The 14,482-nt window shown below is 38.2% G+C and overlaps 1 protein-coding gene across 1 annotated transcript; it reads left to right on the top strand.

The window, feature by feature from the left end:
* The first annotated feature begins 4,561 nt into the window (after positions 1 to 4,561).
* On the top strand, positions 4,562 to 10,766 carry mthfs (5,10-methenyltetrahydrofolate synthetase (5-formyltetrahydrofolate cyclo-ligase)). The gene is made up of 3 exons (XM_038303053.1): positions 4,562 to 4,734; positions 5,111 to 5,375; positions 10,182 to 10,766. The coding sequence occupies exons 1-3, from the start codon at positions 4,624 to 4,626 to the stop codon at positions 10,403 to 10,405; spliced, it is 600 nt and encodes a 199-aa protein (XP_038158981.1). The 5' UTR covers positions 4,562 to 4,623; the 3' UTR covers positions 10,406 to 10,766.
* The last annotated feature ends 3,716 nt before the right edge of the window (positions 10,767 to 14,482 follow it).

Genomic DNA, 14,482 nt, shown 5'->3' with positions numbered 1-14,482 from the left:
ATGTCATCTGCTGGTGTTGGTCCATTGTGTTTTCTGAGGTCCAGGGTCAACGCAGCCACATACCAGGAAGTTTTAGAGCACTTCATGCTTCCTGCAGCTGACCAACTTTTTGGAGATGCAGATTTCATTTTCCAACAGGACTTGGCACCTGCACACAGTGCCAAAGCTACCAGTACCTGGTTGAAGGACCATGGTATCCCTGTTCTTAATTGGCCAGCAAACTCTCCTGACCTTAACCCCATAGAAAATCTATGGGGTATTGTGAAGAAGAAGATGCAATACACCAGACCCAACAATTCAGAAGAGCTAAAAGCCACTATTAGAGCAACCTGGGCTATCATAACACCTGAGCAGTGCCACAGACTGATCGACTCCATGCCACGCCGCATTGCTGCAGTAATACAGGCCAAAGGAGGCCCAACTAAATACTGAGTGCTGTACATGCTCATACTTTTCATGTTCATACTTTTCAGTTGGCCAACATTTCTATAAATCCTTTGTTTTTATTGGTCTTCAGTAATATTCTAATTTTCTGATATGATGAATTTGAGATTTTCATTTGTTGTCATTTGTAATCATCAAAATTAAACAAAATAAACATCTGAAATATATGAGTTTGTATGTAATGTATGAATATAATATACAAGTTTCACTTTTTAAATGGAATTACTGAAATCAATCTACTTTTTCATGATATTCTAATTTTATGACCAGCACCTGTAAACACAAATGGACTCAAGGACAGCACCAAAAGAAAATAATCTTTTTATTCTGCAAGGGACTAAAGGCACAATGTTTTTTTTTTTTTTGCAAGAAACTCATTCCAGTGAAGAAGACACATATTTTTGGAGGAATCAATGGGGGGGGACACAATCTTATTCAGCCATGGAACTAACAAATCTGCTGGAGAGGCCATTTGCATGAACAACTGCCCAGGAAATGTGTTGGACGTTAAAGACTCAGAAGGTCACTGGATTGCTGTGGTATTGAATATTGATGGTCTTGCCTTTGTTCTAGTAAATGTTTATGGATATGGTGGCGAGGGTAAAAACAAACTGTTATTAGAAAGAATTTCTGAGGTTATTAAGGAGTTTAAATTAAAATATCCAACGGATTGTATTTTGATAGGAGATTTCAATTGTGCTCCTGATGAATGGTATGATAGATTCCCTACAAAATATCTCAACCATAAATTTAATCAAACAATTAGAAGATTTTACAAAAGCAACTTTCTTATTGATATTTGGAGACAGTTTAACCAGATGCTAAAACTGTTTTCATGGTTTAAGCCTAACAGCTCTTGCATGTCTAGAATTGATTTCTGGTTGGTAACTCAGGAAATGTTAAACTATACCTCACAGACTAGCATTTCTGCTGCTCCAGCAACCAACCATTCAGTTGTCAGTATCACTCTAACATCTAAAAAGGATGTTACATGCAGACAAACATATTGGAAATTTATTGCAAATTTATTAAAAGACTATCAGTACTGTAATATGGTTAAAAAGATTTTATCTGACGTTAAAACAAATAGAGAAATTACCAGCAAAGGAAATAAATGGGATTTTTTTTAATATAATAATAATTATGGTAAAGAAAAAAGTAAGAAACAAAAAGAACAGGAAAGAAAATTGGGTCAAGATATTAATAAATGTTGTAAAAACTCTTTATCAACACAAGCGGAAAAAATAAATTCATCGAATTACAATCAAAATGGGAGGAATTCTATCAAAACAGCGCGTGGTGCATTTATTCAATCAAAAGCCAAATGGATTGAAGAAGGGGGGAAAAATAGTTCATATTTTAGTAGATTAGTAAAAAACAGACAAAAGAAAAATTTAATTATTATTCTAAATATTGGAAATAGATCTGTAACAACATCAAAAGAAATATCTGATGAAATCTTCACATACTATCAGAATCTATACTCTTCAGGATTTTCAGTAACTCATTCTGACAACTTCTTTAAATCAGTCAAACCATTTATTAAACAGATAATCTGGGATTTTTAAAAGACTTGAGATACTGATTTGAAAATAGAGGAGCTGGATGCAGCAGTAAAGAAAATGGCTTTGGGTAAATCACCAGGTCAAGATGGTTTAACTACTAACTTTTATCAGTTCTTCTGGTTTGATATTAGAGAATTGCTTTATGATGAACTGAATGAATGTATTCAAAACAACACATTATTAACTACAATAAAACAAGGTTTGATTATACTAATACCTAAAGCAAACAAAGACAAAACAATCATCCAAAACCTAAGACCAATTACTTTAATAAATATAGATCAGAAGATTCTTACACATGTCCTCGCTAACAGACTTAAAAGTGGAATAAACACAATAATCAGTGAAACTCAATCTGGCTTCCAACAAGGTAGATACACAATAACATCCGTCTAGTTTTAGATCTGATGAATTACAAACAATTTATAGAAGATGAAGGAATCATTTTGTTCTTAGATTTCCTTAAAGCATTTGATAAAATAGAACACTTTCAAAAAACAGTCATTACAACAATTTGGCTTTGGAAAATTTTTTAAAAACATTGTTTCTACATTATATAAAAACGTATTATTGCTTCAGTCAGGAACTACCATGAGATTTGATGTAAAAAGAGGGATTCAACAAAAAGACCCGATTAGCCCACTGCTTTTATAATAGGAACAGAACTATTAGCATTAGACATTAAAAATAAAAGCAAGCAGACAAGTTAGCAGACGATACAGAATGTGGAGCAAATCCCTGAGGCTTTAGAAGCTGTTTCTTTCCTTTCAAAAGCTTCAGGCTTAAAATCGAACATGGAAAAATGTGAAATCTTAGCAATTCAAAACAATCAATCCACTTATTTTTTGCTTTAATCAAAGCAAAAAATAAGACAAAATATTTTATCTTTGGAAGAAAATTTCCAAAAATTGGAATATTCTTCCAATTTTTTGAAGAATATTATTAACAAAAACGGAAGGGATAGTCAGACTAATTTATCCAGCATTTACCTTAAATATAACAAATACTATGATTAAAAAATGAATTAAATTCATTACAATTTCATATGGAATAATAAACAACATCTGATCAGAAAGAACGACATAGTAAAGTCAGTAGAAAAAGGAGGAATAAATGTTATTGATTTTAAAGTAATGGATGCTGTAATAAAATTAAAATGGCTGCAGACATTTATTAAAAATAAAACAAGTTTATGGTTTAGTTTCCCTTCACAACTTTTTAAAAAAATTGGAGGAATAAAATTTCTCTTAAAATGTAACTTTGATCCTGTAAAATTACGGATTAAATTATCAGAATACCACACACAAGTTCTAAAGTATTGGAAAATGTTATAAAAGCACAATTTTACGCCACATAATATGATTATTTGGAGAAAATCTCTATACTACAGAGAATAGGAGGGAAAAGGTATCTGGGCCATTGTACATCTTATGGACACAAAGGGTGATATTCTGGATTATACAGTATTTAAAAGTAAAATATAATTTAGATTGTCCATGGAAGCAATTTCTATCTTTGATTAGGGCAATTCTGGCAACCATGATTAATTTGGTCAAAGGAATTGTTCAATATTCTGATGTAAAACCGATCTTTCTCACTCTTCTTATAGATAATTACGATTCTACGGATCTCAAATTTAATAACAAAATGATAAGAGAACATAAACAATACAATTTTTCCTCTCCCAGTTAAAAGGAACTTATTTTTAAACGTGTTTTCAGAGACGGAAGTTCTTAAGGTTAGAACCAGATTTTTCTCATTTCCTATATTACCAAAGATGAGAGAAGTTCATTTTCAAACTATAAATAATATATATCCTTGTGCAGAGCTCTTAAGTTTAAGATTTTAATCAAATGTTAATGTATATAACTTTTGTCAGAAAGATCTGGAAACACAAGAACATCTTTTTTACAATTATGTGGTTAAGTCTTTATGGGAGAAGATTTATGATTGGTTATCAACGAAAAATGTGATTCCTAATTTTGAATATAAAGGAGTTAAATTTGTTATTACTTTTCATGATAAAAATGTAACATTTTTATGTAATATTATTTTCATTATGGGAAAATTCTTTATCCACAAGTGCAGATTCTTTAAAGTTTCTCCAAATTTTCAAGCATTCCAAAATGATAATAAAAGTTTTCATGCCTCGATTAAGTTACTGGAGAACAACAAGGCCTTAAAGTTTTCAGACTTGATAGCAATGTACTTTAGTTAAACCCCTGAGTGTTTAATTTAATTTTCTTTCTCATTCTTTTTTATTGTTTCTTTTTCTGAAAGAAAACTGTTATGGATGGCATATGTTCAGTTGTACGTTTCTGCTTTTCTGAAAGAGTTTTTTGGATGTATGAAAATGAAATATATATAAAAAGGACACAAAAAAACAAAACAAACACACAAAAAAAGCATGTCAACATGTCAGCCCACATTCAGCGCAGGTTCGAATTTGGCAGCATGTGTAACGGCAAACTAGTGCCGGAGGAAACACTGGCTCTCGAAAAATAGTTCCGCTCTGTTGGACGTCATGTCGTTGAACTCCTGCCCTGTCAGGCGATTGTTAATATTTAGCTCCTGGCCGTTCGGCCACGCAGGTCGCTCCCTGAGCGCAGGCAGCATGGCGGCGCTGAGAGCCTCCAAACAGGCCCTGAGGAAGGAGCTGAAGCGGCGGCTCGCTGCAATCAGCGCGGCGGAGAAGCAGCGGCAGTCCCTGCTGCTCTCAGGCATGGTGAGGAGCTGCTCTGCACCGATGCTAGTCAGGACTGGCCCTACATGCCACTGCAGCGCCGCCATATTGGACAGGGCAGAGCTCTGAAGCTTTCAGCTGTTTCTGCTGCAGCTGCATTAAACAGGCTGGGTTAACCTGCCACATGTTAATTCATGTTTGAAAAGACTAAAAAACTAATTGTTTACTGTAAATCCAGCTTTTATTTTTCAGAAGGCTAAGTAATAATTTCTTTAAAAAATTCTACACCTTGCCTTATTTGGTTAAATCAAATGATTGTTTCATTAGAAGTGTCATTGTCAGGATATAAAGTGATGAACTCAACTGTTTGCTGTAAAGTTGTTGTTTTTCCTGCTGATTCGTGTCCATCTTCTTCCAGCTGTTCAAACACCCAAAGTATATCTCTTCTCAGCGTATCGCAGTGTTTCTCAGTATGGATGATGAGGTGCGGACTGAAGAAATCCTCAAAGACATGTTCAAAGAGGGTAAAAGTTGCTTCATACCCAGATATCAGCAGAATAACTCACATATGGACATGCTGAAGCTCAGCAGTCTGCAGGACCTGGAAACTCTGCCTCTGACATCCTGGAACATCAGGCAGCCAGCAGATGATTGCACCAGCCGAGAGGAGGCATTGTCTTCAGGTCAGAAGGTCCATTAAATCAAGGTCGCTTTCAATGTTTAACCATGAAATATTTTAATAACTGATGTGATTATATGTCAGCAAAAAATGACTTACAATACTTCTTGCTGCATCGACGGTCTTGTTTCAATCATGTAAGTCTAACCCAGCTTCTGACGGGGGAAATAATCCAGTTGCCCCTGAAGTGAATTGACTCAGCCTGATCTAAGCAGGTCAATGTTTTGGTTAATGCCCTCCAGCAGGGGTCACCCATAAAAACCAGCGAGAGTCGAATTATGAAAATCAACAGTAAAGGTCTGGAGACATTTTTTATTATAATCTGTTATTTAAACAGAATTTAGCACCGAAATAAAATGAGGTGTTTATGCATCCATGTTATACATCAATTTTTTTATATAAATAAAATAGAAAATTTTTCCATTTTAAAATCTAAAGTGTTTTTTTAAGTTTATAAAAACAATCGATCAGTTTGGTTTATAGACAATTTCCTGATTCCCATATTTTCTCAAACCCCTGAACTGAGCGTTTGTTATTTTCTTTCTTTTTTCTGTCTTAATGTTGGCAGTGGGCTTTAGGCTGCCCTGCAAGGCTTTAAACCTGGGTTTGAATGGAGACTAAGCCATTCTCAAGCACAATCAAAAACTAGGATTGTTTGTTTAAATGATTGGATGCAAACCATTAGAACTTCAACAGACCAGGAAGCAGATTTCTCAAAATATTTATTTTATACTAAGAGGCTTAAAAGTTTAATCAAATCCAGTCAGAACGCCCAAGAACGCCTCTCATAACTTGAAAAGAAACTTCTCCTCTGAGGCCTGGGTGAAGAGATGCTGCATTTGGAAGTTCATCCAAACCATGGATGATCCTATTTATCCCTGTTTCAAAAATCCACAACTAAACCAAAATATTTGGGCAGAAACCGAAAATATGCTGGACGCTGATGGGGATTGTTTTAATATGTCATTAAATTAAGCATTAATTTCTGCATGTTTTGCTCCTACAAATTTAATGATAATATGGCGCATGCTCTCCTCATGTCCCGAGGTTAAGTCAGAGTGCAGCAAGACGGGAGGAACAGCGGAGTCTGTAGGCTTTGCGCAGGCGGGGCGGAGCGAAGATGGAGAATGTGGGATTTCGAGGTTAGACAGTGTCGTCGGACAACATGCAGTAATCTATAAATGTTTTAAATCAGGTTGGGTCTGGATTAGCCAGCACATGGGTCCACATCCAGACCGTGGTCCGCTAATCCATGACCTCTGACCTATAGTATAGAGCAGGGGTCGGCAACCCACGGCTCCGGAGCCACATGCGGCTCTTTCATCCTTATACTGCGGCTCTGAGTGGCTTGGGAAAATAAATTACTAAAAAAAAACGACGTTTTTAATTTAAGTGTATTTTATTTGTGTTAGTTCTTTAATATTTTAGTCCTAAATTGGAAGATTATTGTGATCCATGAACTACATTAAAAACAAACACCGCTAACGCCTCACAGATGACAGCTTACAGTCCTGCGTAAAGATGAGAGTGACTTCGTTCAGCCCTGATTTGCAGACGCTGTGCGCAGAGGTTCAGGAGCAGAAGTCCCATTAACCAGGTTAAATACATATTTATGGGGATATTTTGCAAATATTTATTTTTCATTGTTTAGTGACACAGTTATTTTTGAAATTCAGGTCAAGGCTCCGCAATCTGCTCTGAAAGCCCAAAGGCGATATAAGGATGACGGCTCACGCCATTTTTTTTGCTTTTGTTTGCTACATGGATCATTTAAGTTCAGCTTTTTAATTTATTTGAAAGAGACATTCAGACATTGTATTATTTTTTTCAAGAATTCAAAATGTTCAAAATGTGTTCATTAGATAAAATTTAATTTTCTCTGTAGCACTTAGTGGATTTCATAAGTAACACACTTTAGTTGTTTATACAAAGTGTAAAGCTAAGAAAAAGCAATATATACAGTGTTATCTTCATTTTAGATAAGATGATAGCTCATCTTCAAAGGGTAGTCAAAGCACTAATAAGTGTACTGTACAGCTGGGGTGAACCAGCATGAAAGGGAAGATTTTGTTGTTGTTTTTTTAAATAATTTTTCTTTCTATTTAATAAATGCGTTCATAAATAAATTCATTTTAGATGTCATAAAGTATTTGCGGCTCCCAGTGTTTTCCGTTGAAACCGGATCAAATGGTTCTTTCGGTGTTAAAGGTTGCCGACCCCTGGTATAGAGATATGATGTAATATTCCAGACTCTGTCTCACTTGGATCTAGATGTGCTTATGGAGGAGAGTTAAGATTTATAATTAACCTTAATTAAGATTTCTAGCTCAGATTTGCCAATTGATTTCTAACATTTTACTAATTAGTTTATAGTTTTTGACTAAACCTAAAGGCTTTTTGACAGTGGCCCTGAGGTGCAAACCAGCAATACAAAATCAATACACTTTAACAAAGTCCTAAACAAACTGACATTTCACAAAACCCAGGTGAACGTGATGCTGCTATAGGCTTGGACTGCCGGAGGACAGTCGCCATCAACCCTCTTAGACAACTTTTATTGTCATGTTGAGTGGATATAAAGCCAAATTTCCTTTTGTGCAGCTTTCATGACATTTCCATCCATAAAGTGCAGCAGTGATCAGATGTAAACAGTGTGGGAGAAAAACCATGGTGGAAAAAAACACATTGATCTGGAAGTTCAGAGCATTAATATATATACGGAGCAAATCTGCAGTATTTTGGTCTGGTGTCATCTGTGTGATGCAGAGTCTGTGATTTAGAGTTTTCTTTCAGGACCAGCAGGTTCTGCAACAGCTTCTTCCCCACCGTCATCTGACTGTTGAATATTTTGTAAAATGGGTTATTGTATTTATTATATTTTATCATTATATATTAAAAAAATTTAGAACTGTAAATTTACAGTCAGTATACTATAATTCAAGGCTGCACTTTTAAAAAAAGATACATTTTCCAGAGAGCTGTTCTAAACAAAATTTATTTTTGTTTTTACACTTGTGTAAACAAAATGACAAAATCAGTCTAAGCCTCTTCCCAGAGGGCAGCAGGGAGAACAGTCCATGGTGGGGGGGTGAGGGGTCATTGATGATGTCAGGGGATCAGGACATGCAGCGCTGGGATGAAATGTCTTTAATGGAGGGAAGAGGAGCCCCGTGATCCTCTCTGATCCTCTCACGCTGACTGCATGACTTAAGCTTGAGATTTAGGGAATTTTTACACCTATTTTTATCACTTTTTTTTTTTACAAACAGCAACTATTCCCAAATCTGGCGACTTTTTTCCTTTGTTGTGTGAGATTTTGTTGAAAACACTCATGGCTCGGAAGGTGCGCTCAAAGATTGGCCAGTTTTGCACTCAGATCTGGCCACTGATTGCACACTGGGCAGATCTGAGTTCGGTTTTTACTTTGAAATGACAAGCAAGACCACCAGCTTGCTGGGTCCATCAGATAGTACCGAAACACTGCTGGTTCGGGGAGTCCAGGAGCAGCCAGATCACAACAACTTCAGGAAAATGGCAGTGTTTTCGCTCTTACCTGCCCTGTCAACGACTGTAAGCCTTTCTTTATCAGGTCCAATCAGCTGTGTTTGCCACAGTGAACCCATAGAAACCTTAGAAGGAATGTCAGTAGAAACAGGATGAACCTCTGCTGAGTTTGGAGCTTCATAGCCTGTGGATTCTGCAGCAGTGCAGGAGACGCGCTTTGGGGGGAGCATGTCTTTGTCTGTATGAATATACCATTCATCGCTTTGATGGACTGACGGGTATCGGTTCGAAAATTGTTGCATGTTGCCCGACTTTGGTTCAGAACTACTGTGGATGTATCGATTCTGGCAGATTTGAAGTTGGAGTGGAGCTAGCTGGTTGCTAGGTGACCAAACTGCAGGAGTGGACCATTGAAAAAGCTGTTTGACTAAAAGGGACAATAAGATGTTGAGCGTGGACATGTTCAGTTTGAAGTTCTGAAGCCTTTAGATGTTCCCGGGACTCGGCCTGTGATCCACAGACAATCAGAATCTCTTCTGTTTCCGTTGCTGTTGGCTGGTTCTCCAAACCTTTGGACAACGTTTCATTTCAGTCTAATGCATTCCGTTGGGAGCTAACGGACTTGGAAAATGTTCTGGTTTCAACCAACTCTCCAAAGGGTCTGATTTCTAAATTCTATGCACTCTTACTCAGCCCTGTACTATCAGGCTTTGACTTTGTCAAGCGGCTGTGGGGGCGTGATCTGGAGATGCAATTCAGTCCCTCTGATTGGCTTAAGATCTGCAATGGAACCTTTCCTCAATGCACTTGTATTTCTATACAAGAACAGAATTTCAAACTTTTCTATAGGTCCTACTATACCCCTGTTCGTCTTCAGAGAATGTACCCGGACCGTTCCAATCTGTGTTGCAAATGTTTGAGGCATAGAGGTACTTTTTTCCATTTATTCTGGTCATGTGATTTATTAAGGACCTGTTGGAGGGACGTTCATTTGGTGATTGAAAAGGTTCTGGGGGTTCGCTTCTTTTTGTCTCCCGTGTTTTATCTTCAATTTCTTGCAAATAAATGTATTTTGTTACAATGAACCTCTCCTACTGCTCCCACAGTAAATATGTGGCTCACACAGATATCTGTTATCCTTCCTTTGGAAACGCTGACCCACGATCTCAATCACAGATCAGACACGTTTTTGGCACTTTGGGGTCCCCTTAAGTCTTTTCTGCTCGGTCCCTTGGATTCTAGGGAAGTGTTTAACATTCTAAGGTGTTTAACAGTTAAAATATTTCTGTCCTAAATGCCTTTACAGGAGGTCTGGATCTGATGTTGATGCCTGGCCTGGGATTTGACGTCTCTGGGGGACGTCTTGGACGTGGAAAGGGCTTCTACGACACCTATCTGAGACGCTGCAGTGAACACCCTAAAGGAAGACCTTACACCATCGCCCTGGCCTTCAAAGAGCAGCTCTGTCAAAACATCCCTGTTGACTCTAATGATGTCTTCATAGATGAGGTCCTCTATGAGCACCAGTAGCTACTCTACCCTTCATGTTGATCATTCCGTCTAAGATTCAGGCTCAATCCACCCATAGGTCTTACAAATCATTTTGACCATTAATTTGATATCTCATGGATGACCTTCCCGCTGTAATCAATCTGATGTCATTTTACAGTCTGACCTACTAATTAAAGTTCATGAAAGATCAGGAAATTATTCATTCATGGCCCATTCAGATGTGGAATATGAACGCTGTCTCTCGGTCAATTTGTTTTAATAAAACATAAAGCTTTCTGTTTGTCAGAAGGCAGTGACCTTTAGAAGCTGCTGGAACAGAAGCCTTTAAAGCTCCCATATTATGCTACATTTGAAAATAAAAACATTAATCTGACCCCCAGAGCATGTTTGCGTCGTTTTTTCAGGAAAATTCCTCTCAGATTTAACAACAACCTCCTGATTCAGCCTCTGGATGAGCTGCCCATCCTCCTCCACAGCCCGTAACCATGACAACCAGTCAGCGTTTGTAAAGATAGCGGCTTGCAGGAATAATACATTAGAGGAAGGCAGACCTTAACAGATGGTGTGCTACAGCCCTCTTATGACATCATAAGCTTTTCAAACGGAGGTTATTAAGCACATTTTAGCTTAAAGGTGGAGAATGAATGCTTTACTGATGGTTTTCGTTGGAACATTTGTTCCTGCTGATTGCAGGTCTATCCAGTTTCAATTCAATTCAGTTTATTTATATAGCGCCAAATTCACAACACATGTCATCTCAAGGCACTTTACAGTTCAACCAGATCATACAGTCAAATTGATACAAAGTTTTCTATCTAAGGAAAACCAGTTGATTGCATTGACTCATTGACTCAAATACAATCCCTCACACTAAGCATGCTTGTAGCAACAGTGGAGAGGAAAAACTCCCTTTTAACAGGAAGAAACCTCCAGCAGAACCAGGCTCAGTGTGAGCGGCCATCTGCCAAGGCCGACTGGGGTTCAAGGAGACAGAAGCAGAGATACAAGCAGCTGTAAAAGGCGGCCCCGTCCAGGAAACACACAGCCAGGCAGACGAGCTACAAGGCAGCTCCCATGCCAGAGGATGAAGAGAGCACATCCACTCAGTCACGGTCAGAGAAACAGGACCACACCTGAAGACAGGCCGATCTCCAACATCTACAAACAAGGGTGTTGATGGAAGCAGCACAGCTGATGTTTCTTTCCTGGATGACGTCACAGCCAAACAGGAACAGACGAGATCTGAAGTCACCAGTGGTCTTTGGCTCTGAGACATCTCTTCTGATCATTCCCTTCACTCCTCTGTCAGGAATCATGTGAGGAGCATCTCTCGGTTTTAGGTTCTTTCCACTGCAGGATTCTGAAATCCTTATGATGAGAAAACTCTTTACTTTAAGCCATCATCAGATGTTTCTTGTTTGATACCAGAGATCATTTGGGACGGAAACAGCTGATATTTCTTTGCTCTGATTGCTTTAAACTTCTGAGAGATATGGGCTTTCCATGCCTTCCTTCACTCGTTCAATACTCCCGCCCTCCCCGTGCCATTCCACATTATTACACAGAACCTCATTTCTACACATCTATGGTTTGATTCCTTTGTATGAGTTGTTACCAACAACTGGTGAAAATGTCAGTAACCCCTCTAGAAATAGGTTTATTGAGGCAAATGGTGGTGTGGTCAATACTTATTTAATCCGCTGTAAAATAAAAAGAAAGCAAATAATAATGAATTTTTAGTCAGTAGTTACAGTGGGGGAAATAAGTATTTGACCCCTTGCTCATTTTGCAGGTTTGCCCAGTTAGAAAGAATAAAAACAATCTATAATTTTAATCATATGTACATTCTAACAGTGAGAGACAGAATCCCAAAGAAAATTCCAGAAAATCACATTATATGAATTTATAAAAACTAATAACCATCTGATGAGGAAAAACAAGTATTTGACCCCCTGGACAAACAGCATGTATTCTGGCTCCTATACAAGCCAGTTAGTCTTTCTTTCAGACACAGCCCCAATCCCAAGCAATTATCTACATCAAATACACCTGCCTCACCTGGCTACCTGTATAAAAGACACCTGTCAACACCCAAACAACCAGCATCCAACATCACCACCATGGGCAAGACCAAAGAGCTTTCTACGGACATCAAGGACAAGATTGTTGATCTGCACAAGGCTGGGATGGGCTACAAGAGAATCGGGAAGCAACTTGGAGAGAAAAGATCAACTGTCGGTGCAGTAATCAGGAAATGGAAGAAGCACCACACCACCGCCAACCTCCCTCGGTCTTGACCTCCACACAAGATCTGGCCTCGTGGGGTGTCCCTGATCATGCCAACGGTGAGGAAACATCCCAAAACCACAAGGGGGGAACTGATGAATCAACTGAAGGCAGCTGGGACCACAGTTTCAAAAGAAACGGTTGGTAATACACTACGCCGTCATGGATTGAAATCCTGCAGCGCACGCAAGGTCCCCCTGCTCAAGAAGAAACATGTACAGGCCTGCATGAAGTTCACCATTCACCACCTGGACGACTCAGAAGAGGCCTGGAAGAAGGTGATGTGGTCAGATGAGACCAAAATAGAACTTTTTGGCCTCAACTCAACTCGTCGTGTTTGGAGGGCAAAGAACACCAAGTACAACCCAAAGAACACCATCCCCACCGTCAAGGATGGTGGTGGCAACATCATTCTTTGGGGGTGCTTTTCAGCCAATGGGACGGGACACCTCCATGGTATTGAGGGGAGGATGGACGGGGCCATGTATGGTGGAATTCTGGACCAACATCTCCTTCCCTCAGAGAGAGAGCTAAAGATGGGTGGAGCACACCGCCAAAGCAACAAAAGAGTGGCTGAAGAAGAAGCACATCAAGGTTCTGGAGTGGCCTAGCCAATCTCCAGACCTGAATCCAATTGAAAATCTTTGGAGGGAGCTTAAAATTCGAGTTGCCAGGCGACAACCTGGGAACCTGAATGATTTGGAGGCTGTCTGCAGGGAGGAGTGGGCCAATATCCCTTCTGAAATGTGGACAAACCTTGTCACCAACTATATAAACCGTTTGACATCTGTGCTGGCCAATAATGGCTTTCTACAAAATATTAACATTCTGTTTGTCCAGGAGTCAAATACTTGTTTTTCCTCATCAGTTGGTTAGCAATTTTAATAAATTCATATGATGTGATTTTCTGGAATTTCCTTTGGGATTCTGTGTTCGCTGTTAGAATGTACATATGATTAAAATTGTAGATTGTTGCATTCTTTGGAAGTGGGCAAACCTGCAAAATCAGCAAGGGGTCAAATACTTATTTCCCCCACTGTACTTGTAGGCTGTTTAACAAACATCATAATAGTGAAATATTTTCACTGTTTTGGTGAATTTACTGATGAAAACTGTTCACATCATTTCCTGGGGATTTATGAGCTTTAACTGATGTTGATTAGAAAAGGTTTATCTTTTAAAAACAGCTGTTCAATGATGTTGGGAGCCTATAGAAACGTTTCTACAGGAACTTTAATGACCCTGACTTAGACTTTACACGTTTTATGAAAGATTTCAGTTTTTTTTTTTTTTTGTTTCTGTTTAGTCTCTCCAGCTCCACTTTCCTCTTTCCAGGATGAAAAGGTGGAAGTACCTTAAACAATCACACATTTCAACCCAAATGGCTGTGTATTTTATTTAAATAATTTATTGAATACATAAATTGTATAAAAATTTAACGTGCAACAAGAAAAAAAAAAAAAGTAAACCAAAATATAAAGGAGGCTTATGAGCACAGATGAAAGGCAGCGGATCTGACTGAAGGGAGCAGTCAGGTCTGTTGGACGAAAGGATGTGATAAAAAAAAAGTGTTGGAAAAAACCGCCCAGTTCAGCTTTTAAATATTACATTCAACCATTTCAGGCTCGTCATGCCAGCATTAGAAGATACATTTTAAACTTCTTATTAAAGCTGTTTCATGAATTATATCATCTAGAATAATTTATTTTCTTGATTATTTTAGGTGAGATATTAAATTTTCATTCAATAAAACAATAAATTCAGCAACTATAAAAATCTAGAGGTGATGAGAAGCTACTAGATCTCCTT

This window comes from Cyprinodon tularosa, unplaced genomic scaffold (assembly GCF_016077235.1).
Source record: "Cyprinodon tularosa strain WSP-4 unplaced genomic scaffold, ASM1607723v1 ctg502, whole genome shotgun sequence".
Classification (NCBI taxonomy): domain Eukaryota; kingdom Metazoa; phylum Chordata; class Actinopteri; order Cyprinodontiformes; family Cyprinodontidae; genus Cyprinodon; species Cyprinodon tularosa.
This window is presented reverse-complemented; position numbering and strand designations above follow the sequence as displayed.